Source organism: Lithobates pipiens, unplaced genomic scaffold (genome assembly GCF_037356315.1).
Source record: "Lithobates pipiens isolate NorthernLeopardFrog02 unplaced genomic scaffold, aLitPip1_a1.2 Scaffold_8, whole genome shotgun sequence".
NCBI lineage: Eukaryota > Metazoa > Chordata > Amphibia > Anura > Ranidae > Lithobates > Lithobates pipiens.
The window spans coordinates 100,568,444-100,591,606 of NW_027507903.1; the positions used below are offsets into that span (position 1 = coordinate 100,568,444).

The 23,163-nt window shown below is 43.0% G+C and overlaps 1 protein-coding gene across 1 annotated transcript in view; it reads right to left on the minus strand.

The window, feature by feature from the left end:
- SHF (Src homology 2 domain containing F) overlaps positions 1–23,163 on the minus strand; it is a 334,666-nt gene that overhangs the window by 236,992 nt on the left and 74,511 nt on the right. The window contains 1 exon segment of the mRNA XM_077472515.1: positions 19,199–19,328. Within this exon segment, the coding sequence (XP_077328641.1) occupies positions 19,199–19,328 (130 nt within the window).

Sequence of the window (23,163 nt, forward strand, 5' to 3'; positions counted from 1 at the left end):
TTAAATCACACAAAGGTGGACTTTATTTACTAATTAGTTGACTTCTGAAGGCAACCCGTTCCACTAGATTTTATCGATTTTAGTTAGAGGTATCACAGTAAAGGGGGCTGAATACAAATACACACCAAACTGTTCAGATATATAAAAAAAAAAAAAAACACACACACACACACACATTCATCATCATTTACCTTCCACTTCACAATTATGTGCCACTTTGTGTCGGTCTATCACATAAAATGCAAATAAAAAAAAAATAAAAAAAAAAATAAAAAAATAGGTTTTGGTTGCAACATGACAAAAATGTGGAAAATTTCGAGGCACTGTACACACACGGTATATAAATTTACACATATATGTACCAAACACTCCTGGCAAAGAAAATGGACTGCATTGTATTTTATATGGTCATTTGCACCATTAAGCCTAAAGGGGCATTTAGGCAGGGCTTTTTGTTCCAGCAAAGAAAACCTAAAAGTCAAGCTTTAAGAAAAAATGTTTAACATATCAAGCTATTGGTTACGCTATGGTACCCCTTTCAATGTGCTTTAGTTATATTTCAGGCAGCAGCAGTTTCTAAGACATAGGATTTAAATAAATATATTTCAAGAAGTAGGTTAGAAATTACGCTGCTAACAATCATCATTTCACACATTCCACATGCGTGTGAATTTGGCAATTTACATGCACATATTCTATTAACAGGAAATATCGGATTATTCTTTACACTCAATTCCCAGGGGAAATCACATAGATCCCTGATGTCCACACAACAGTGCGTGTGGTGAGAGTCTACGAAACAGCAAATATTTTTTTGTTAAAAATGTGTGGCATGGCTGGTATTTGAAAATGATTAACAGAACATGTTTTGCTTTCACCCATACAAAACAATATAGGGGTCCCTAGAAACAATTTCACAAATGCTGGTATTCGGCCAGTAATTGAAGAAAAGAAACGCACACAGCTTTCATACTTAGACATGTTTATAAACAGACAAAGAAAAGGAAACAGCAAGCAGATGCACAGGAGACCAATATAATAATAATAAAAATAATAATAATAATAATAATAATAATAATATCTGAACTCCAAGCCACATTTGACAGGTGTATAAAAAAAAAATCCTATCTCTATCTCCACACACACACACACATATATATATATATATATATACATACATACATACATACACAGTGCCTTGCAAAAGTATTCCCCCCTCCCTCCCCCTTGGTTTTTTACCTATTATGTTACATTACAGCATTTAGTTCAATTTTTTTTTTTCCATCTGAATTATATGTGATGGATCGGAAGACAAAATAGTCTAAAGTTGGTGAAGTAAAATTAGAAAAAGATATACATAAATTATTCAGAAATAAACTGACATTTGGCATGTGCGTATGTATTCACCCCCTTTGTTATGAAGCCTATAAAAAGCTCTGGTGCAACCAATTATCTTCAGAAGTCAAAATTAGTGACATGATGTGCATCTGTATGCAATCTAAGTGTCACGTGATCTGTCATTACATATACATATATATATATATATATATATATATATATATATATATATATATATATATATATATACACACACACACACACACACACACACCTTTTTGAAAGGCCCCAGAGGTTGCAACACCTAAGCAAGAGGCACCACTAACCAAACACTGCCATGAAGACCAAGGAACTCTCCAAACCAGTAAGGGACAATGTTGTTAAGAAGTACAAGTCGGGGTTAGGATATAAAATAAAATATTCAAATCTTTGATGATCCCTAGGAGCACCATCAAATCTAGTATAACCAAATAGAAAGAACATTTTCATGTTCAAAACAAAACAGCAAACCTGTCAAGAGATGGTCACACACCAAAACCCACAGACCGGGCAAAGAGGGCATTAATCAGAGGGGCAGCACAGAAACCCAAGGTAATCCTGGAGGAGCTGCAGAGACTGGAGTATCTGTACATAGGACAACAATAAGCCATACGCTCCATAGAGTTGGGCTTTATGGCAGAGTGGGCAGAAAAACGAGAGTTAGACTTACCGGTAACTCTGTTTCTAGGAGTCGCCAGGACAGCACTAGAGAGATAGGCTCTACCTCCAGAGGCAGGAAACACAAACCAGATCTTTAAAGGGCGGTCTCCGTCCCTTCCCCTTCAGTCTTGTAAACGAGAACTTCCCCGGAAACTGCTTCTGTAACGACAAAAACACTTGTCCAGCATTATAACAGCATATAGGGAGGGAATCCATGCTGTCCTGGACGACTCCTAGAAACAGAGTTACCGGTAAGTCTAACTCTCGTTTTCTCTAGTCGTCTATCCAGGACAGCACTAGAGAGGATCAACGAGAACTTACCAGATTGGGGGGGGGGGGGGGGGGGACTACCGCTTGAAGGACCTTTCTCCCAAACGCCTGGTCTTGCGCTGAGATAAGGTCCAATCTGTAATGCTTCATAAACGTCGAGTAGCTTGACCAAGTTGCTGCTCGACAAATTTGTTCTGGTGTTGCTCCAGCTCGCTCTGCCCATGAGGTCGATAGTGCCCGTGTGGAGTGAGCCATGGGGGAAAAAAGGACATTCCGTTTTCATTCCTTTGTAGGCTTCTACAATAGCTTGTTTGATCCACCTTGCAATTGTATTTTTTGAAGCTTGTGACCCCAATTTTTTACCCGCATGTAAAACAAATAATGCATCTGATTTTCTAATGTTTTTTGACATCTCCAGATATTGTAAGACACAGGCTCTCACATCCAGTTGGTTAAACTCTACCTCCTTAGGATTAGTGGGAGACCCACAGAACGAAGGCAAAACAATTTCCTGTGTTCTATGGAACTTTGGCACTACTTTGGGTAAAAACCCAGGGTCCATGCGCAACACCAGCCTATCTTCAAAAATTTGTAAAAACGGCTCTTTCACCGAAAGTGCCTGAAGCTCGCTAATGCGTCTGGCTGTGGAAATAGCCACTAGGAACACAGTTTTAAGCGTGATCCATTTCAAGGAAGGTTCTTCTTCCAGAGACTTTTTACCCATCCCTGTAACACAATTGACAGGTCCCATTTGGGTAAAATTTTGAAAGGAACAGGTTTAATCCTGGTCAACCCCTTAAAGAACCTGCTAACTAGCGGGTCTACCGCCAGAGGTTGATCCAAAAAAACAGACAGGGCCGCAATTTGTACCTTTAAGGTACTAATAGCCAGTCCCTTATCCACACCGTCTTGTAAAAACTCCAAGACTGTCGGGATACTTAGACACCTTTTTAGTGTCCAACCATGAACAAAAAACTTTTCAGTACTTAACATAAATTGCTTGGGTTACCTTCTTTCTACTAGAAAGAAGTGTTTTAATTACCCTATCCGAGAGTCCCTTAGACTTCAAGAGACTCTCTTCAGACGCCAGGCCGATAACTTTAGGGTCTGCAGTTCTGGCAACAGAACTGGACCCTGGGACAGCAGATCCTCTCTCTCGGGCAGTATGAGGGGAGGCTTGTCTGTCAGGCCCAGCAGCATTGAGAACCATGGTCTCTTCGGCCAATACGGAACCACTAGTATCAATGTGGTCCGTTCCTGCAAAAATTTCCTCAGGACTAGAGGAATTAGCTTGAATGGGGGGGGGGAAGGCGTAGCAAATGTGAAATGCCCAGCTTTGTGCCAAAGCGTCTATCCCTTTTGCCCCTGCCTCCCTCTCTAGGGAGAAGTATACTGGGACCTGGGTGTTTGCTTTCCTGGCGAACAAGTCCACTTCCGGAAGACCCCATTTGCGCACTAACAGCTGGAAAATCTCCCCGTTTAGTGACCATTCTGATTCGTACACCCGGTGTCGACTCAGAAAGTCTGCCAGGTTGTTTCCCCCCCCCTTTAGATGGACCGCTGAAACCGATTTTAGGTTTTCTTCTGCCCAATGCATGATCGAACTTGTTAGCTTGATCAAGGACGGGTATCTTGTTCCTCCCTGCTTGTTTAGGTAGGAAACCGCCACTATACTGTCCGAGAGGACCTGTACATGGTGGTCCTTCAGATCCCTGGCAAACGCCCTAAAGGCTTCCCAGATTGCCTGCAACTCCCTCCAATTGGCCGACCTCTGGGACTGTGTCTTCCCCCAGCATCCTTGGGCTACTTTCGACCCCAAGTGGGCCCCCCAGCCCCAAGCACTGGCATCCGTGGTGATGCGAACAGACACTGGAGGAGACCACCATAGACCCCGTACTAGGTTCTCCTCTCTCTTCCACCACCAAAGAGACCTTTTGGTCTTTGAGGATAGATGGATAGTCCCGTCCAGGGACTCTTGTGTCCTGTCCCAGCTGCTCAGAATATTGGCCTGGAGACACCTGAAATGAGCTCTTGCCCAAAGGAACTGCAGGGATTGTTGCCACTAATAGGCCCAACCCTGCCATAGCTGACCGGATGGAAATTGTCCGATTGGACTGCAAGAAGGTTACCATCTCTTTCACCTTTTCCACTTTTTCCCCTGTGAGGAAGACTTTGTGACACTGAATCCACCAGAAAACCTAGATACTGCATGGCCTGTGTTGGTATCAGGTGCGACTTTTCTTCGTTTATCAACCACCCCAGCCTTTTTAGGCAAGAGATAGCTACCCTCAGATCTCCCTGCAGTTGGAGCTTTGAGGGGGCGAAGAATAAAAGGTCGTCCAAGTACGGTATGACAGCGATCCCTTTCAGCCTTAGGGGAGCCAATGCTTCTGCCAGGACCTTGGTGAATATCCTGGGGGAAGAAGACAGACCGAATGGCAGAGCCCTGAATTGGAGGTATCGAATCTGACTTCCCCAAAGAATCGCTATCCTCAAATACTTTTGAGAGTCTTCTCGAATCGGGATGTGTAGATACGCGTCCCTTAGATCGAGAGAGGCCATGAAACAATTTGGAGGGAGTACTGATCTCACTGTAAAAATTGTTTCCATCCGGAATTTCTTGTAAGTTACCCACTTGTTCAGTAACTTCAGATTCAAAATCAACCGGAATTTGCCTGACGGTTTCCTTACTACAAACACGTGCGAATAGAAACCGTGATTTATTTCCTTTGGCGGGACTGGCACTAGAACCCTCTGATCTATTAAATCGCCTATTTGCGACAGCAAAGCTGTCGCTTTCTGGGGGTCTTTGGGAGGCTTGGTCAGACACATCCTTGCAGGTGGGATGTGTTTGAACTGTATTTTGTAACCCTCCCTGATGATCCTCAGAATAAAAGAATTTGGGGTAGCGTTTTCCCACTGTGGGAGGAACTGCCCCAGTCTCCCCCCCACAGGAACCGCGTCACTGGGATTTAGTGGTTTTTTTTAGAAGAGGAAAAGAGATTGCTTTTCCGTTTTCCTCCCATCCACTGTTTCTTAGGGGTTGACTCCTTAGAGGTCTGTCCTTGTGACTGTCCCTGCCTTTGAGGACGAAAAAAGCGTTTACCTGTAGTCTTTTTAGATTTGACAGGAAAGGCCTTCTTGTCCGCGGTACGGTCCAGGACTTTCTCAAGGTCCTGCCCGAACAAAAGGTCTCCCTCAAAGGGGATGCCACATAACCTCACTTTTGAGGCCGAGTCTCCTGACCAAGACTTCAGCCAAAGTGCCCTGCGAGATGAATTTACGAGGGCAGCGGTCCTGGCTGACAATTTAACAGACTCCGCAGAGGCATCTGCTATATAACCTGCTGCTTTATGTAGCATAGGAAGGGAATCCAGAATTTCCTTTCTGGAGGTACCCCCTTCCAAATGGCCTTGTAATTGTTCCAGCCAGACCTCCAAGTTGCGAGCCACTATTGTCGTGGCCATTGCAGGTTTTAAGTTATTCATGGTTACTTCCCATGACCTCTTCAATAGTACCTCCATCCTTTTATCCATGGGTTCCTTAAGAACACCCATGTCCTCAAAGGCGAGGTCTGTTGACTTTGCACACTGGGAAAAAGCTGCGTCTACCTTGGGCACTTTATTCCAAACACAAGAGGGGCCCTCGCTGAAGGGGAATCTCCGCTTCATACTTTTAGGGAAAAAACTTTTTCTCCGGTTCCTCCCACTCTTTTTTGATTGAGTCTATCAGTGTGCTATGAACCGGAAAGACCCTAACTGAACCTGTTTTTAGGGTCTGATACATCCGGTCATGCAAGGACAGGGAGACTGGCTCCTCTCTAATTTTGAGCGTCTCATAAATTACCCCCAGTAAGGCATCAACCTCCTCGAGTGAGAGCCTGTATCTGGGAGAGCTTGACCCTTGAACAGGAACATCTCTGGATGATGCCGCCTCACTTAGGCCATCCAGAGAATCAAGTTCCTCCTCCTCTGATTCGTCACCTTCCACTGGGGTGGAAGCAGAGGGAACTGCGGCTGGTTTTGGGGTTTCAAGGTTCGCTAACATTGCTTTGATGGACTCCATTTCTTTCTGTACTCCAGAAATCAAATCCTTACAAGCTCCCGTAGCTTCCTTATAGACCAATTTGTCTATGCATGGTTTACAAAGGGGCTTAGACCATCCTTTTAATTTACTCATACATGGACATCTCTTCTTCCCCCTGACCTCTCTGGTTCTTTGGGCAGAGCCTAAGGCAAGAGAAGGAGAGAAGAAGGAAGGGAAAAACAGACAAGCTAACGTCAGCGAAACCTTAGCAAAATAGGACACCTTCACCAAACACCTATGTGCACCCCACCAACCGCTAACAGGATTCGCAAGACTCTTTAGTCCGGATCCTGTTTGAGAGAGGGAGGGAGGAAAAATACACCTGGACCATTTCAGAATGCCTTTGCATTGATTAGTCCATTACTCCCCCCCCCCCCTCTCTCCCAGCCCTGTAGGTACAAGACACCTCTGTGTTTGCCTACCTGAGCTGGTTCGGCTCCACTGCCACTCTCCACTGCATCCATATTCGATCGGAATCACGCCTAACCGCCTGGAGGCTTTTCCCTTCGTCAGCGATGCAGCACGAATGCTTTGTGGCCTCGGCTTTTTAAGATAGCCGCCAAGGTCCCGAACGTCCACGCTCGCCGCGCGACCCGGAACCGGTAGTGGATTGCCGGAAGTCCTCTATCCTCCTCCTACGTTCCACAGGCCGGAACTCGATGCCTGTGTCAGGTGGGGAAACGACAGCCCTCCCCGGGCTTCAGAAGGAGAATGCCGGTTCGTAGCTGCTGTCAACCCGACCGGAGGACTTCAGATGTCTGTTACCAACAGGTACCCAGAACTCCTTCCCCGTCTCTTATGGGCTATCCCACCGTCAGGGAAGGAGAGCTCCTGATCCAGCTCCTCCTCCAGTGGAGGAAACACAAAGACTGAAGGGGAAGGGACGGAGACCGCCCTTTAAAGATCTGGTTTGTGTTTCCTGCCTCTGGAGGTGGAGCCCATCTCTCTAGTGCTGTCTAGGGATGAGCCGAACACCCCCCGGTTCGGTTCGCACCAGAACTTGCGAACGACCCCCGCGTTCGGTACGAACGTTAGAACCCCATTGAAGTCTATGGGACTCGAACGTTCGAATTGGAAAGTGCTAATTTTCACGGCTAATATGCAAGATAGTGTGCTAAAAAGGGTTTGGCGACCTGCCTCCTGCCTCAGGGGACATGGGTCACTGCAAAAAAAAGTTTTAAAAACTACCGTTTTGGCGGGAGCAGTGATTTTAATGACGATTAAAGTGAAAAAAAAAAGTGAAATATTCCTTTAAATATGGTGCCTGGGGGGTGTCTATAGTATGCCTGTGAAGTGCCACGTGTTTCCCGTGTTTAGAACAGTCCCTGCACAAAATGACATTAAACGGAAATAACACCATTTAAAACTGCTTGCGGTTTTAATGTTATATCTGGTTCCTGCAATATGGTTGAAAATCATTCAGAAAAATGGCATGGGTAGCCCTCCCTGCCCATTACCAGCCTATTTGGGTCTTGTACACATATTAAGGGGAACCCCGTACCCATATTAAAAAAAGGAAATGCGTGTGGCCCCCAGGCCCTATATACTCAGAACAGCAGTATACAGGCGGTGCAAACAAGACAGGGACTGTGTAGGTTTGTTGTGTTAAGTTGAATCTGTTTGTCATTTTCAACCGGTACATTTTTAAAGTGTAGCTCCAGTCAAAAAAAATATATCTTTAAGCTTTTTGGAAAACATAGGGAAGGGTTATCACCCCTGTATAATTTTGTTTTGTCGTCCATCTTTTTTCATCTCACTTGCTGCTGTCTCCTTGCGTTTGCAAGTAGGAGATGTTTGTAAGTTGGATGTTTGAAAGTAGGGGCCTGCCCTATATTATAGCGGTATGTACTGGGTACAGAGCACGCACTATCTCCTAACACTACTGACTGCAAGCTCTATTATTAACCACTTGTTAGCCCAATGTTTGCATAAAGTGAAAGATGAAGTTATGCTGAGTATATAGATATCAAACATGTCACTCTTCAAAATTGCACATGCCCGTGGAATGGCGCCAAACGTCGCTACTTAAAAAATCCCCATAGGCGATGCTTTAAATATTTTTTTACTGGTTACATGTTTTGAGTTGCAGAGGAGGTCTAGGACTAGAATTATTGCTCTCGCTCTAACATTCTCGGCGATACCTCACATGTGTGGCACATGCGAGCACATGGGGACATGGGCGCTTTAATTTTTATTTTATTTTTTTATTGTTCATTTTACTTTATTTTAGTTTGACATTTTTTTTCCCAAAAATATATTTTTGATCACTTTTATTCCTATTACAAGAAATTTAAACATCCCTTGTAATAGGAATATGGATGACAGGTCCTCTTTACAGTGAAATCTGGGGGGTCAATATGACCCCACATCTCACCTCTAGGCTGGGAAGCCTGAAATAAAAAAATTAAAAAAAGATTCTGGCTTTGATCGTACTGGCGAGTTGGTAGAAGCACCAGAGGGCGGTGAGGGGTGGGGGGCGTCTATGGCTGGGTACTTCAGGGTATCACCGAGTATGGCTGGGTATCTCTGAGTATGGCTGGGTATGGCAATTTATGGCAGGGTATTACAGAGTATTGGCGGGGTATTGGCGGGTACTACAGAGTAATGGCAGGGTACTGCAGAGTATTGGGGGGTACTGCAGAGTATTGGGGGGTACTGCAGAGTATTGGGGGGTACTGCAGAGTATTGGGGGGTACTGCAGAGTAATGGGGGTTACTGCAGAGTAATGGGGGTTACTGCAGAGTAATGGGGGGTACTGCAGAGTAATGGGGGGTACTGCAGAGTAATGGCAGGGTACTGCACTGCAGAGTAATGGCAGGGTACTGCACTGCAGAGTAATGGCGGGTACTGCAGAGTAATGGCGGGGTACTGCAGAGTAATGGCAGGGTACTGCAGAGTAATGGCAGGGTACTGCACTGCAGAGTAATGGCGGGGTACTGCACTGCAGAGTATTGGTGGGGTACTGCAGAGTAATGGCGGGGTACTGCAGAGTAATGGCAGGGTACTGCAGAGTAATGGCAGGGTACTGCAGAGTATGCACTGGTATTGCAGAGTATTGGCAGGGAATTGGGTTAAATTCGGTGAGCAGCGATGTGGGCGCTGCTGACACCGATCTCTTTCCCCTCCGCTGTACCGATCGGTACAGAAAGGGGAGGGAGGAACAGGCGTCATAACATGACGCCGGTTTGTTTCCAAGTGATCACTCCGTCATTTGACGGAGCAATCACGTGGTAAACGGCCGCTATGAGCGGCCGTTTACCGTGATGCGCCGGGTCCTATGGACCCGGCGGTCACGGATGCTCTCGAGTGCGCACACCTCGGGGCACGCGAGAGCAGAATTCTGGGAGGCCGTTAATTAACGGCCTCTCTGAGTTAAACAACCGCCCTGAAGCCGTTAATCGGCAATGGCCAGTTGTTAAGTGGTTAAAGCTAGATCACTAGCTATATAGGTGAGGTGAATATAGTGGTGTATACTGCAGTCAGGGCACAGACAACAACCACTACACAGCAGCAAGATAGGAAATCAGCCAAAAACGATTGGTGTGTACTGTGTTGAAGGTACACAGAACACCCACTGCTTCAGATGCAAAGTAACACACTACAGGAGGCCGCCTTAAAGGCGGCCTTATATAGTGTGGGGCGTGCACTACACAGTCTGAGCTATGATTGGCCACAGGCAGGATGCCTGTGGCCAATCATGGCTCTCCTCGCTGCCGGCGCTGCGATTGGCCAAGCATGCGGGGTCACAGTGCATGCTTGGCCAATCATCGGACAGCAATGCACTGCGCCAACGCAGTGCATTGTGGTCCGCGCGCGCGTCACTCGAATTTTGGCGCGAACGGCCAAAACGTTCGGAATTCGTCGAACGCCCGAACGGCCAATGTTCGAGTCGAACGTACGTTCGACTCGAACACGAAGCTCATCCCTAGTGCTGTCCTGGACAGACGACTAGAGAAAAAAGCGATTCTCTTCATCAAAAAATAAATAAAAAATGACACATTTTGAGTTTGCGAAAAGGCATGTGGGAGACTCCCAAAATGTATGGAGGAAGGTGCTCTGGTCTGACAAGACCAACATTTTATTTTTTGGCCAAAGAAAACAATATGTCTGGGCAAACCCATCACATCTCCCAAAGAACACCATTCCCATTCCAGTGAAACATGGTGATGGCAGCATCATACTGTGGGGATGTTTTTGAGCAGTCAGGACTAGGAAACTGGTCAGAGTTGAGGGGAAAGATGGATGGTGTTAAATACAGGGATATTCTTGAGGAAAACCTGTACCACTTTGTGTGCGATTTGAGGCTAGGACAGATGTTCACCTTCCAGCATGACAATAACCCCAAACACACTGCTAAAGCAATACCTGAGTGGTTTAAGGGGAACCATGTACAGTGGTGTGAAAAAGTGTTTGCCCCCTTCCTCATTTCCTGTTCCTTTGCATGTTTGTCACACTTAAGTGTTTCGGAACATCAAACCAATTTAAACAATAGTCAAGGACAACACAAGTAAACACAAAATGCAATTTGTAAATGAAGGTGTTTATTATTAAAGGTGAAAAAAAATCCAAACCATCATGGCACCTGTGTGAAAAAGTGATTGCCCCCTAAACCTAATAACTGGTTGGGCCACCCTTAGCAGCAACAACTGCAACCAAGCGTTTGCGATAACGTGCAATGAGGCTTTTTACAGCGTCCTGGAGGAATTTGGCCCACTCATCTTTGCAGAATTGTCCTAATTCAGTTACATTAGAGGGTTTTCGAGCATGAACGGCCTTTTTAAGGTCATACCACAACATCTCAATAGGATTCAGGTCAGGACTTTGTCTAAGCCACTCCAAAGTCTTCATTTTGTTTTTCTTCAGCCATTCGGTGGTGGACTTGCTGGTGTGTTTAGGATCATTGTCCTGCTGCAGAACCCAAGTTCGTTTCAGCTTGAGTACACGAACAGATGGTCAGACATTCTCCTTCAGGATCTCTTGGTAGACAGCAGAATTCATAGTTCCTTTTATCACGGCAAGTCTTCCAGGTCCTGAAGCAGCAAAACAGCCCCAGACCATCACACTACCACCACCATATTTTACTGTTGGTATAATGTTCTTTTTATGAAATGCAGTGCTCCTTCTACGCCAGATATACTTGGACACACACCTTCCAAAGAGTTCCACTTTTGTCTCATCGGTCCACAGAATGTTGTCCCAAAAGTCTTGGGGATCATCAAGATGTGTTGTGGAGAAATTGAGACGAGCTTTGATGTTCTTTTTGCTCAGCAGTGGTTTTCTCCTTGGACCTCTGCCATGCAGGCCACTTTTGCCCAGTTTTTTCCTGATGGTGGAGGCATGAACGCTGACCTTAACTGAGGCAAGTGAGGCCTGCAGTTCCTTGGACGTTGTTGTGGGGTCTTTTGTGACCTCTTGGATGAGTCGTCGCTGCGCTCTTGGGGTAATTTTGGGCGGCCGGCCACTCCTGGGAAGGTTCACCACTGTTCCATGTCTTCGCCATTTGTGGATAATGGCTCTCACTGTGGTTCGCTGGATTCCCAACGCTTTGGAAATGGCTTTATAACCCTTTCCAGACTGATAGATCTCAATTACTTTCTTTCTCAATTGTTCCTGAATTTCTTTGGGTCTCGGCATGATGTGTAGCTTTTAAGGATCTTCTGGTGGACCTTACTGTGTCAAGCAGCTCCTATTTAAGTGATGCCTTGATTGTGAACAGGTGTGGCAATAATCAGGCCTGGGTGTGGCTAGAGAAATTGAACTCAGGTGTGGACAACCACAGTTATAGTATGTTTTAACAAGGGGGCAATCACTTTTTCACACAGGGCCATGATGGTTTGGATTTTTTTTTCACCTTTAATAACAAACACCTTCATTTACCAATTGCATTTTGTGTTTACTTGTGTTGTCCTTGACTATTGTTTAAATTGGTTTGATGTTCCGAAACACTTAAGTGTGACAAACATGCAAAGGAACAGGAAATGAGGAAGGGGGCAAACACTTTTTCACACCACTGTAAATGTGTTGGGATTTGCCAGTCAAAGCCCTCAATCCAATAGACGGGTTTTGAAAAAAAAAAAAAAAAGTGCCGACGTCCTCAAAACTGGGATGGCTGTTAATAGAAAAGTGAGTTCAAGTAAATTACCCATGATCTCCTTATGGTAATACAATTCTAGATGCATGTATATAGACAAGCTTCAATGATAATAGCTTTATTTAAAAAAAAAAAAAATTATATATATTATATATAATTTCCCCCATAAAAGTGTCCAATACAGCCACTCTGGAGGCGAAGCCACTGCAGGCATACCAGAGGACCTGCTCTTGGATAGTGAGAAGCAAAGCCTCTGAGCTTAGTATAATCTATAGCATCCGCTTCTGTGGTTCTCGTCACTAAGCAATGCATTTCAGGAATGTCTTCTACTTTGTCAAGCTCACGTTCTGATAAGTGACTATTCCAGTTTTAAGCAGAATGCTCACATGGAGGGCCACCAATAAATGACAGTATCTTGATAAGCCAAGTGTCTCTGGTGTGAGTGTTAAAAGGAGTTTTATATTTTCAGTGTACTCTGCTTAATGGAGACCATTGTCTGTCTTTGTAGCGGCCCTGCCCTCCACAATATGATATTGCCACAAAATATAAGGAACAAGCATTTAACTTGTCTGCAACCATGCGATATACAAATATTAGTTTTAGGTGAAGCTGATCATTAGTTGGTTATATTCAGTAACCTGCAAAGTTCGTAGTTTCTAAAAATCATTTTAAGTTAGACACATTTTCCCCTAACAACCCCAATATTAGCATGTTACACTCTCCTTTCCAGTGCTGTGATAGTAGAACGGACATTGCTTGTCTAATAAATGACCTTTATAAAATGTTTAGGACAGATTGAGTTTTTTGGTAGTATTTTAATAACCACTGATTTTTTTTGGTTTGTTTTTATCAAGGAAATTATTATTATTTTTTTTTAAAGCCAGTTTTTTACTTTTGGTTGGAAAAAAAATCAAATACATATTGACTTTGTACCAAAATGTATTTTATTAGGGTGGAGGTGTTCATCCAGTGGTCATGTGTCTGGTGCTTTTCAGTTGCTTCTTTTAGGGCTCATTAGGACCAGGTGTGCTAATCTGCATTGATCAGCGCAGGATCAAACCAAGGACAGCGAACAGTTATTCTCATGTGGCCTGTTTATACAATACAAGCCCAATGGTATGCGTTTATTTTTATACAGTTACGATGCACATCAGCGTGTAGCAACACGTTGTGCACAGCATTAAAATTGTATTGTTTTTTGTTAACTTGCAATAAAGTTAAAAAGTAAATACTGTGATGCGTTGCAAGAAAGTACAATGCACAACATACACCAGTAAGTGTACATTCTGCACACCAAAATGATACCCATTGGTGTGAGCGGGCCCTTAACCTATTACAAACCTGACAAAGCAATGAAGACTAAATGCAAGTGATGGCTTTTGAGAGGAAGGGGAGGGTTCTCAAAAGTAAAGACAAATAGTGTATACATCTGTGATCCTTATGATTGGCTATCAAAATGATCACAAGACACAGAGCAACTCTGATTGGCTTGGTGCATTTTTCTGTGATCTGGGCTTTTTAATCAAAGCAGGATCATAGGCATTGGGAGCATTCCTGGTGCCTCTTGTACCTCTGTAGTAAGGATGTTTTCAAATGTCCGAGATCAGAACAGTAGGTCTCCCAAATGGCCATTTTACTACAGGGTAAATACAGTAATACAGTGGGTGGTTAAAGCATATTAGCATTAATGTACCTCTACAAACGTAAAGCTCCCTTACACCCCCCCATAGCTTTGCTATACAAGATTGTCAATAACAGTCAGGGCAACAAATCAGTTTGACAGTGATGCACATTCTTTCAAGAATCAATACCAGTTACGGGGGGGGGAGAACGTATGTTGAAAAACTAGTGTAGGAAAAAAATGTAAAATGAGAATATATATTATATACACACACATACATATACACACACACACACATATACACACACACACACACATACACACACATACTCTGCAATATCAAAATCATGGCTATATTTTTGCTGCCACTTCATAACCCATCAAATTAGTTACTACTTGGTAAAACCTCAGTGTTCAGCAAGTGGCACACATTCTGCTTTGCAAGGATCCAGGGATATTGTTAATTCCAAGCACAGCTGGTGGCCCCTTATTCAGCTGAGTAACACTTTTTAGAGGTGACAGACGGCCCAATCAGAGAGCCAGTAAATGCTGAGGACATTCTAATAAGAGGAAAACGGGTAGCAAAGGGAATTACCAGAATCTCAAAAGATATATTCAACTAATTGAAAGCTGAAATTTTATCCAGACTGCATAAACTAATTTGACAGAATAAAAGTACAGCATGCATTTCTCCTTCCCACTTTGTTAAGTGCTCTGCATTGGATTTTTCTTTTTTGCTTTTACAATTAAAAAAATTACATCTTTATGAGAATAATAAAATTTCTGTTCAGTTGTTCCCTGTACCCATCTGAGTCAAAGCCAGCAGCTTGCATGGCTGGAAAATGTATTCCTTCTACAAGAGTCTCTAAAATCTGATAGAAAACATGAGTAATATGCATGTCTTATGAAAGACACCAATGTTTTTCTTTTAGATGTGAATGTTACTTATGTCAGGTGATCTAGGCAACTGGCCCAATATGGATTAGAAAAAGTAACGTTAAAAATAATTTACCAGGAAAACAACTAAGCATACAGTATAAAAACTATTTTGTTGTTTTGACCTTACTTTTTTTCTCCCTTTTTTGTGGTGGTGGTGGGGATTCAGCACCAAACATTTGGTTATCAGGAAACACCCCGTTATACAACTGAGGCAGTTTCTGCTAAAAATCTTTCCTGCTTTGCCCAACTCAAGGCCGCAGGCAACTGTCCTGAGTGGCTGTTTTCCTGCGAGGGTTAACAGCAGCTACTGCTATGGAAAAATAAAAAATAAAATTGAGCCACCCGCCTGCTTCCACCCTCTCAGCCATTCACGGAACTCATTACTGTACTTCCACAATACATCACATCTGCAAATGTGCAGTGGAATACTGAAATTCAACTTTTCCATTTCCCATTTACAGAAGGCGATGCAATGTGGGAGTATAGCAATACAAATTCGCTGAACGTCGGAAGGGAAGCACGTTGTTCAACTTTTCTCTGTAGCAGCGATTGCCATTAAGCTTCACAGCGCTGGAAGACAGCCACTCAGGGCAGCAGCCTTCAGTTAAGGCGGACCTTCAGTATATTTTTCAACTTTCCATCTATTAAATCTTCTGCCCTTCTTGTTTTAACTTTGGATAGTAAAACTTTTTTTTCTGCCAGTAAATACCTTATACAGCCCACTTCCTGTTTCTGGTCTGGTAAAAAATACAACTATGTTTCAAAAAAGCATGGGACTTTGATTGTGCCTCTGCAGAGTGTAGACAGCTAGAATACAATAGTATAATTAAAGAATATAAACAATTTTATTAGCCATAAAAAACTGTTTAAGACACATTACAATTTGTGCGATTAAGTTTGAATTCAGGGTGTGCAAATCCCCAACAATTTACAAAGATGGTCACATTGTTTAATTTTCTTTAATTATACCATTGTATTTATTCTGTCTACACTCAGAGGCACAAAGTCCCATCCTGTTCTCCATTTTTTGAAACCTAGTTGTACATCTTCTCGGGGCAGTGCCTCTGTAGAAGTATTATTCCACGTTCACTCCACCCCTACACATTGTCAGGTAAAAAGCCTAGGCTTATGACATGCACAGCTCACTCTCATGAGAGTTTGCCAGGAAGGGACGGGGGGGGGGGGGGGGGGGGGGGGGGGAGTCATAAGAGGGCCAATTACAGTTGTGGGACTGTGGAGCTGGAGGTGTGCCTTTGTGTGTGTAAATCCAGGAAGTGAACCAACTGTACATCCAGACAGGTGATGCACATATACGTTTCTACTTCAGGTGTGTGTATCACCAAAACGTTTTACCCTATTTTGAATAGAGTAGGGACCAGTTAACAGATTTTCTGTAGCCCGCTGGGGGAGATTTCCCATTACTTCTGGTCATGGATGAAATGGAAATCTGCAGATATTGCCCAAATCATCCCCTCCACTCCTCCCAGGGCCTCCTCTCTAGCTCAGTGGTCATCATCCCTGTCCTCATGGCCCACTAACAGGCCAAGTTTGCAAGATAACTGAAATACATCACAGGTGATATAATTTGCTGCTATGCAATTTCAGAATTATAAGTCTATATTACTAGGTATTACATAATAGTGGGCCCCCCCCCCCCCCCCCGAGGACAGGGTTGATGACCACTGCTCTAGCTCCCTTGTTACCTCCTCTCATGCTCGTCTTCAGGACTTCTCCAGAGCCTCTTCCATCCTCTGGAATTCCCTGCCCCGTATAGCTGATCAGCCCCTAACCTGTCCACCTTTAGGAGATCCCTGAAAACTCACTTATTCAGGGAAACCTATCCCACACCCACCTAACACCATCAAATCTTTCTCCGCATCTATTACCTTTTGTACCACCACCTCCTCCCTTTAGAATGTAAGCTCTATGAGCAGGGCCCTCCTGTCCCTTCTGTATTGTACTGTAAATGTGCTGTCCCCCCTCTAGAGTGTAAAGCGCTGCATACATTGTTGGCACTATAGAAATCATTAATAATCATAATAACAATATTGGAGAATACCAGACATTTGTTGTGATCTATACCTTTGTGGATCTAGCCACAAATGAAGTAATTATTCATTGAGTCACCGACAACACTATACATTGTCCAATTGAACAGTTTTCGAATTGAGATAATAGTATTACTCCGAAGTTGTTGCCACAGTTTTGCAGTCCAGGGTTGGAGGAATCATGCTTGGTCAACTCTACCAGTTTTAGTCTATTTACGTGCGCTGTTGCATGTTATATTTTTCATTTATTGGGTCATTAAATATTTATCCCCCCTTATGTGACTTGGTAAATTTTTTAACGATTTATTGCTTGTAATCAAAAAAAGTTAGTGCACCGATTATATGCATATTCATGAACTATTTGATAATATATTTTCTAGCTGATGAGAACAATCTTTGTCATCTTTTTCATTAGGTATCAGATGAGTACATGGTTGTAATTAGGATTTAACACAATGTTTTGTGGTGGAATTAGTATGCATTTAGTGATTTAAGAAGTTCAACTTCTTAGTTTATTCCATAGCATAAAATAATTTTCTTCATATTTGTCTCTATCCTGCAAATGAAAGAGCCATGTTCAGCATCTTTGTTAAAGATGTATGCCCACTTGCTGCCTTATCTTGGAAACATTGTTTTCATGGTAATGAACACTGACATTTTGGTTGTGACATCTTCAACTGTGTGCAGACTGGAATTCATCCATGCATATATTGTCTTCTTAGAGTTCAACTCCTTGTAATCCAAAGTATTTTGACCATATGGGCTCAGCTAGTTATAAGTAGTGTAGCAAATTGATAACATCTATGTTGTAGCATCTCTATACTTTGATGGTCAGTGGTAGTGGGGCCCTCTTTCAAGGATAGTAAGTGGGACAAGAGCCCCCTTACATTGGTGATCAGTGGGAGAATGGTACCCTTACACTGATATTCAGTGGTAGAAGAACTCCCATATACAAGTAATGAGTGGGAGAATACCCCTTAATTTCAGCCAGAAGCTCTCCTTTACATTAGCGGCCAGGGGGACAGGAGCACTTTTACACTGGAGGGCAGCAGAAGACTGTCCTTACATTAGTGGTCAATGTATTGCTCTTAATATTAGTGGTCAATAAAAGAATGCTTGCTTACATTCGTTCCATTGGGAACCAGATGGAATAACCCTTACATTTGTGGCCAGTGTAGTTTCTGCTTACATTAATAGTCATGAGGTGGGTCAGTGGTAGAAGAGCCTCTTACACTTAAAATTAGTAGGAAGAAGGACCCTCTTGCAGACAGCTAAATAAAAAAAGAAATGTCAGAAGAAGCCCCACGCTGCTGTTTCTGCCTTATGGCATAGGTGGTGGCACAACACTGGTACTGTCAAGGAAGAAAATTAGCCCAGTGCTCAAGGAACCACTAGCAATCTCTGGGACGCAACCCTGGTTTACTGTATATCATTACCACTTTAATGTAAAATCTCCATGCACGTAGGCACCAAATCTTCCCTTTTCTATAGAAATATACAGATCAGTGAATCAGACAGCCTTTATGTAAGAACCGGCAAAATTAAAGATTTTCACAAGTTGGTTAATACCAATTAAAATAAAACATTGCCCCCCCCCCCCCATTCTGTAAACAAAATACATTTTAACACCTTATTACATTATGTGCCATCTTAAAAAAAATAAAAATAAAAAATGTAATCCTTGAATTTAAAAGCTTTATTCTACACACAATTTGATGAATAAATATAAAATGGCACAGAGGATCAACAAGCCATTAAAAATTTAAACTATTTATTCTAGATATTCGTTTACAAGAATAAAGCTTTTAACCTTGTACTTCATTCTAAATTCATGTGATAAATGGAAACTATGCATATTAGAACCATTTCACAGACAGGCTTACATTTTCTATGCTAAATAAAATATTACAAGATTAAAGAAAGCATTTTTTTTTCCCGCGGCATTTTCCTTTGATCAAAAGGCATAGAAGAAAAGATTTACTGGCCTTTCCAAACTGTTTTGTATTACCTCAGCTGGAGCCAAATGTCCTGTAACTACAACGGTCTTTTATTACATATGTATTAGGTTTGAACATACTATTTGTAGGACAGATTTGTAGTTCTCACCTGCCATCATTTTTTGCGCTTCATAGGGTTCCATGTAGCCGTCATTCTCGGTTATGGTTTCTGCTGTTGCCTGGTTCCCTGGACCCTGTTTGGCATCAAAAGGGTCTGCATAGTCTTCAACAATGACTACCTATAGGAATATTATGACAAAACAATTTAAGATACCGTACTTATTTATAAACCAAATACTTAAAATACACAAGTTATTAGGTGAAAAATAAATCACAGATCTTACTCATTCAAAGCCATCAAAAATGTTCTTCCCAGAAAGATGAGGCGTATAAGAAGCTAATAGGTAAAATGTCTAAGGATAGATTGTTTCAAAAACTCTTAGATCGGCATCTTGGCAAACGCAATATACAGGATATGAGAAATGCAATAAACAGGTTGAGCTGGCTAGACTGGTGTCTATCAACCTTCCCACATATGTAACTAAAGCAAGGCAAACATAATGCATATTTCTTTCCTGCAACCATGGTTCTAGAAAAGAAATTTCCCATCAACAGTGTTGGCAGAGGAATCCCTCCTGCCGAGTTGTATTCTCCCGTTGAAGGAATTCACCCTTGCTGGCAAAAGGCAGCGATTATTGCTAGCGGCTATATCAGCCCCCTAGCTATAATCGCATGCAAGATCCGGCAGGCTGGTTGTACCAAAGTTGATCGACTTGGTACACTCAGCCTGCCCATACATGGCTTGAATCTTGGCCAGTTCCCGCTGAACCGGCTGAGATTCAAACGGTCTATGGCCAGCCAAAGTATTTCATATTGCAGAGAAAATGTAAAACTATCACCACAATTTTGACATTTTTTATTTATATTCCCTTTACATTCTGCAGTGGCAAAGTTATGGTTACATAATGTGGGCTGTCACTGATAAGGAGCCTTCAGAAATCCTGACGGTCATGCTAATTCAGTGGCTATGATACTTCTACTTGTTCTAACCCAGAACAAGCATGTAGATAATTTCCTTTGTACTTTATACCTTTATATTTTCTCTATACTTGTTCATGGTCAGTGAAACAAAAAGCATGCATTTTTTTCAGCCCCTCTGTCCCATTTTTAAAAATACATGCAATGTGCTCAGTCTAGGCAGAATTCCTGCCCCCCAGCAAGAGAAAAAAAAAAAGAAAAAAAGAAAAGTGTAAGGACCAGTGACATCACCCGTACCAGCGATGGGGTAAGAACAAAAAAAAAGAAAAAAGATAGGGGCAGTGGAAGCTAGAGTTCAGTTTTAAGATGGAGACAGACATGACATTTCAGAAGGGGAGGTCACCAATGGTAGCACTTATATTTTGAAGTTTAATAAAAAAAAAAAAAAAAAAAAAACAGCAGATATCACAAGGTAAGCCGAAAGCATAGATCAAGATATTGCCAACATTATGCAATACTGAGAGTGGGCACATTATCCAACATCACATGAATTGGTATTTGGTTACTTCAGTGGTTTATGTGGTACCAGCCTCATTTACCCTCAAGAACTCATTACAGAATCATGGAAAAAAAAAAAAAAAAAAAAAAAAAAAAAAAACACAACACACACACACCCTTTACCTTGTAGGTTTATAAAGCAACAAGAACAAACAGCTCCGCGATTCAGTATAAAACATGGCTGGCTACACATACTGCAGGTAAATCAAGCCAAATGTCCTCTGTAAGATAATAAAACACCGTATTCATTGGTGTATAACATGCATACTTCCCCTTAAAATCAGAGGAAAATTGTGGGTGCGTGTTAAACGCTGATCCCCCGCTGATTATGAGGAAAGGAGTGAGCAGAGCCGAGATACACAAAAGCTGAAGTACACCCGGATTTACTCGGCTCCTCTAGCAGTCCCGCCCACCTCCACTGATTGCCAGAGGAGCGAGTGCTGCTGACATACAGAAAGCCGAGTACTTCGGCTAGACTTGACTCCTCTCGCAGTCCCGTCCCTGACTGAGCAGAGCCCAGTCTAGCCAAAGTACACTCGGCTTTGTGTACTCGGCTCCGATCGCTCCTCTCCGTCAGCGGAGATCGGCGACAAATTTAAAATCGGGGAAAGGCTGCCGATGGACACTGGACAAGGCTGCCGATGGACACTGGACAAGGCTGCCGATGGACACTGGACAAGGCTGCCGATGGACACTGGACAAGGCTGCCGATGGACACTGGACAAGGCTGCCGATGGACACTGGACAAGGCTGCCGATGGACACTGGACAAGGCTGCCGATGGACACTGGACAAGGCTGCCGATGGACACTGGACAAGGCTGCCGATGGACACTGGACAAGGCTGCCTTGATGGGCATTTAAATGTAAGTTTTTCCCCTTAAAATTCCCTCCTAAACGTGGCGTGCGAGTTATACACCGATAAATACGGTAATGCTTTTACAGACAGTTATCATAAAAAGGTGTAACTAGAGCTCACTTTTTATTAACTACTTCAACACCAGCATGTTACACACCCCCTTCCTTTCCAGGCCAATTTTCAGCATTGACAGTCATACTGGCAACTGCTCGGCATTCCAACACTGTACACAAATGAATGTTATATAATTTTTTGTAGACAGAGAGCCTTCTTTTAGGGGCATTTATTGACCACTTTTTGCTATATATAAAAAGGAAAAAAAATAAAGTTTCCCTTACTTATCAAAATGTATCAAATACCCCCAAAATGGCCCTTTGGAAAGTAGACACCTCAAGTCGATATAAAAATCCCATTAACCCCTTACCTGTAAAATCCTTTTCTTGGAGTAAATCACGGGCCAGACAATGCCAACTGAGGGGAGGGAGACAACAAAGTAGGACACCATGAGACTAGAGAACTTATACTGCTGCCTGCAGCACACTAGGCCCAAAGACAATATCCTCACATATTTTTACATCCACCTGATAGAAACTTGCAAATGTATGGACTGAAGACCAAGTTGCAGCCTTGCAGATTTGAGCCATGGAGGCTTGGTGATGCACTGCCCACGAAGCACTAACAGCCCTAGTGGAGTGCGCTTTGATTTGAGTGGGTGGAATCTTCCTCTTCAAAGCATAAGCTTGAATAATTACTTGTCAAATCCATTTAGAAATAGTAGATTTCGATGCTGCCTGTCCTCTTTTAGGACCTTCAGGCAACACAAACAAAACATAATTTTTCCAAATCTGAGCAGTCGCCTTCAAGTAGACTGACTGCTCTCACCACATCCAAAGAATGTAGTGATTTCTCTTCTATAGAACAGTGTTCTGGAAAAATGAAGGCAGAATAATTTCCTCTTTTAAATGAAAATCTGACACTACCTTTGGTAGAAAATTAGGATGAGGATGCAATACTACCTTATCCTTGTGAATAATTAAATATGGCTCTTTACAAGAAAGAGCCGCCAACTCCGATACCCTTCTTGCAAAAGATATGGCTACCAGAAAAATGTGTTTCCTTGTCAAAAGGACCAAGGGAAAATGCCATATCGGCTCAAAAGGCTGTTTCTGCAACACCGACAGAACTAAACACCAAGGCATCTGTTCCGCATGCTAGTGGATCCCTTGTTCTTGACAAAGTTTTCGATCTTTTTGTTGAACCTGGACGCAAACAGATCTATGTCCGGGATCCCCCATCTTCAGCATATTGCCAGGAAGACATTGGGGCAAAGGGCCCAGTCTCCTGGGAACAACTGCTGGCGACTCAAGTAGTCCGCCTGCCAATTTTCTATTCCTGGATCGAAGACTACCGATAGACAAGGTACAATGTTTTCTGCCTAAGATATGATTCACCTCTCTGGGCCACACAACTTCTTGTGCCCCCTTGGTGATTGCTATAGGCCACTGCTGTGGCATTGTCTGATTGGATCCTGACAGGACAATTCTGTAACCTGAGTGTCCAGGTCCTCAGGGACAAGTGCACTGCCCGAATCTCTAAAATATTGATGGGCAAGGTAATTTCTGATCTGGACCATTTTTGCTTGTACAGTCACCTCTTCCAGGACTGCTCCCCAACTGGAAAG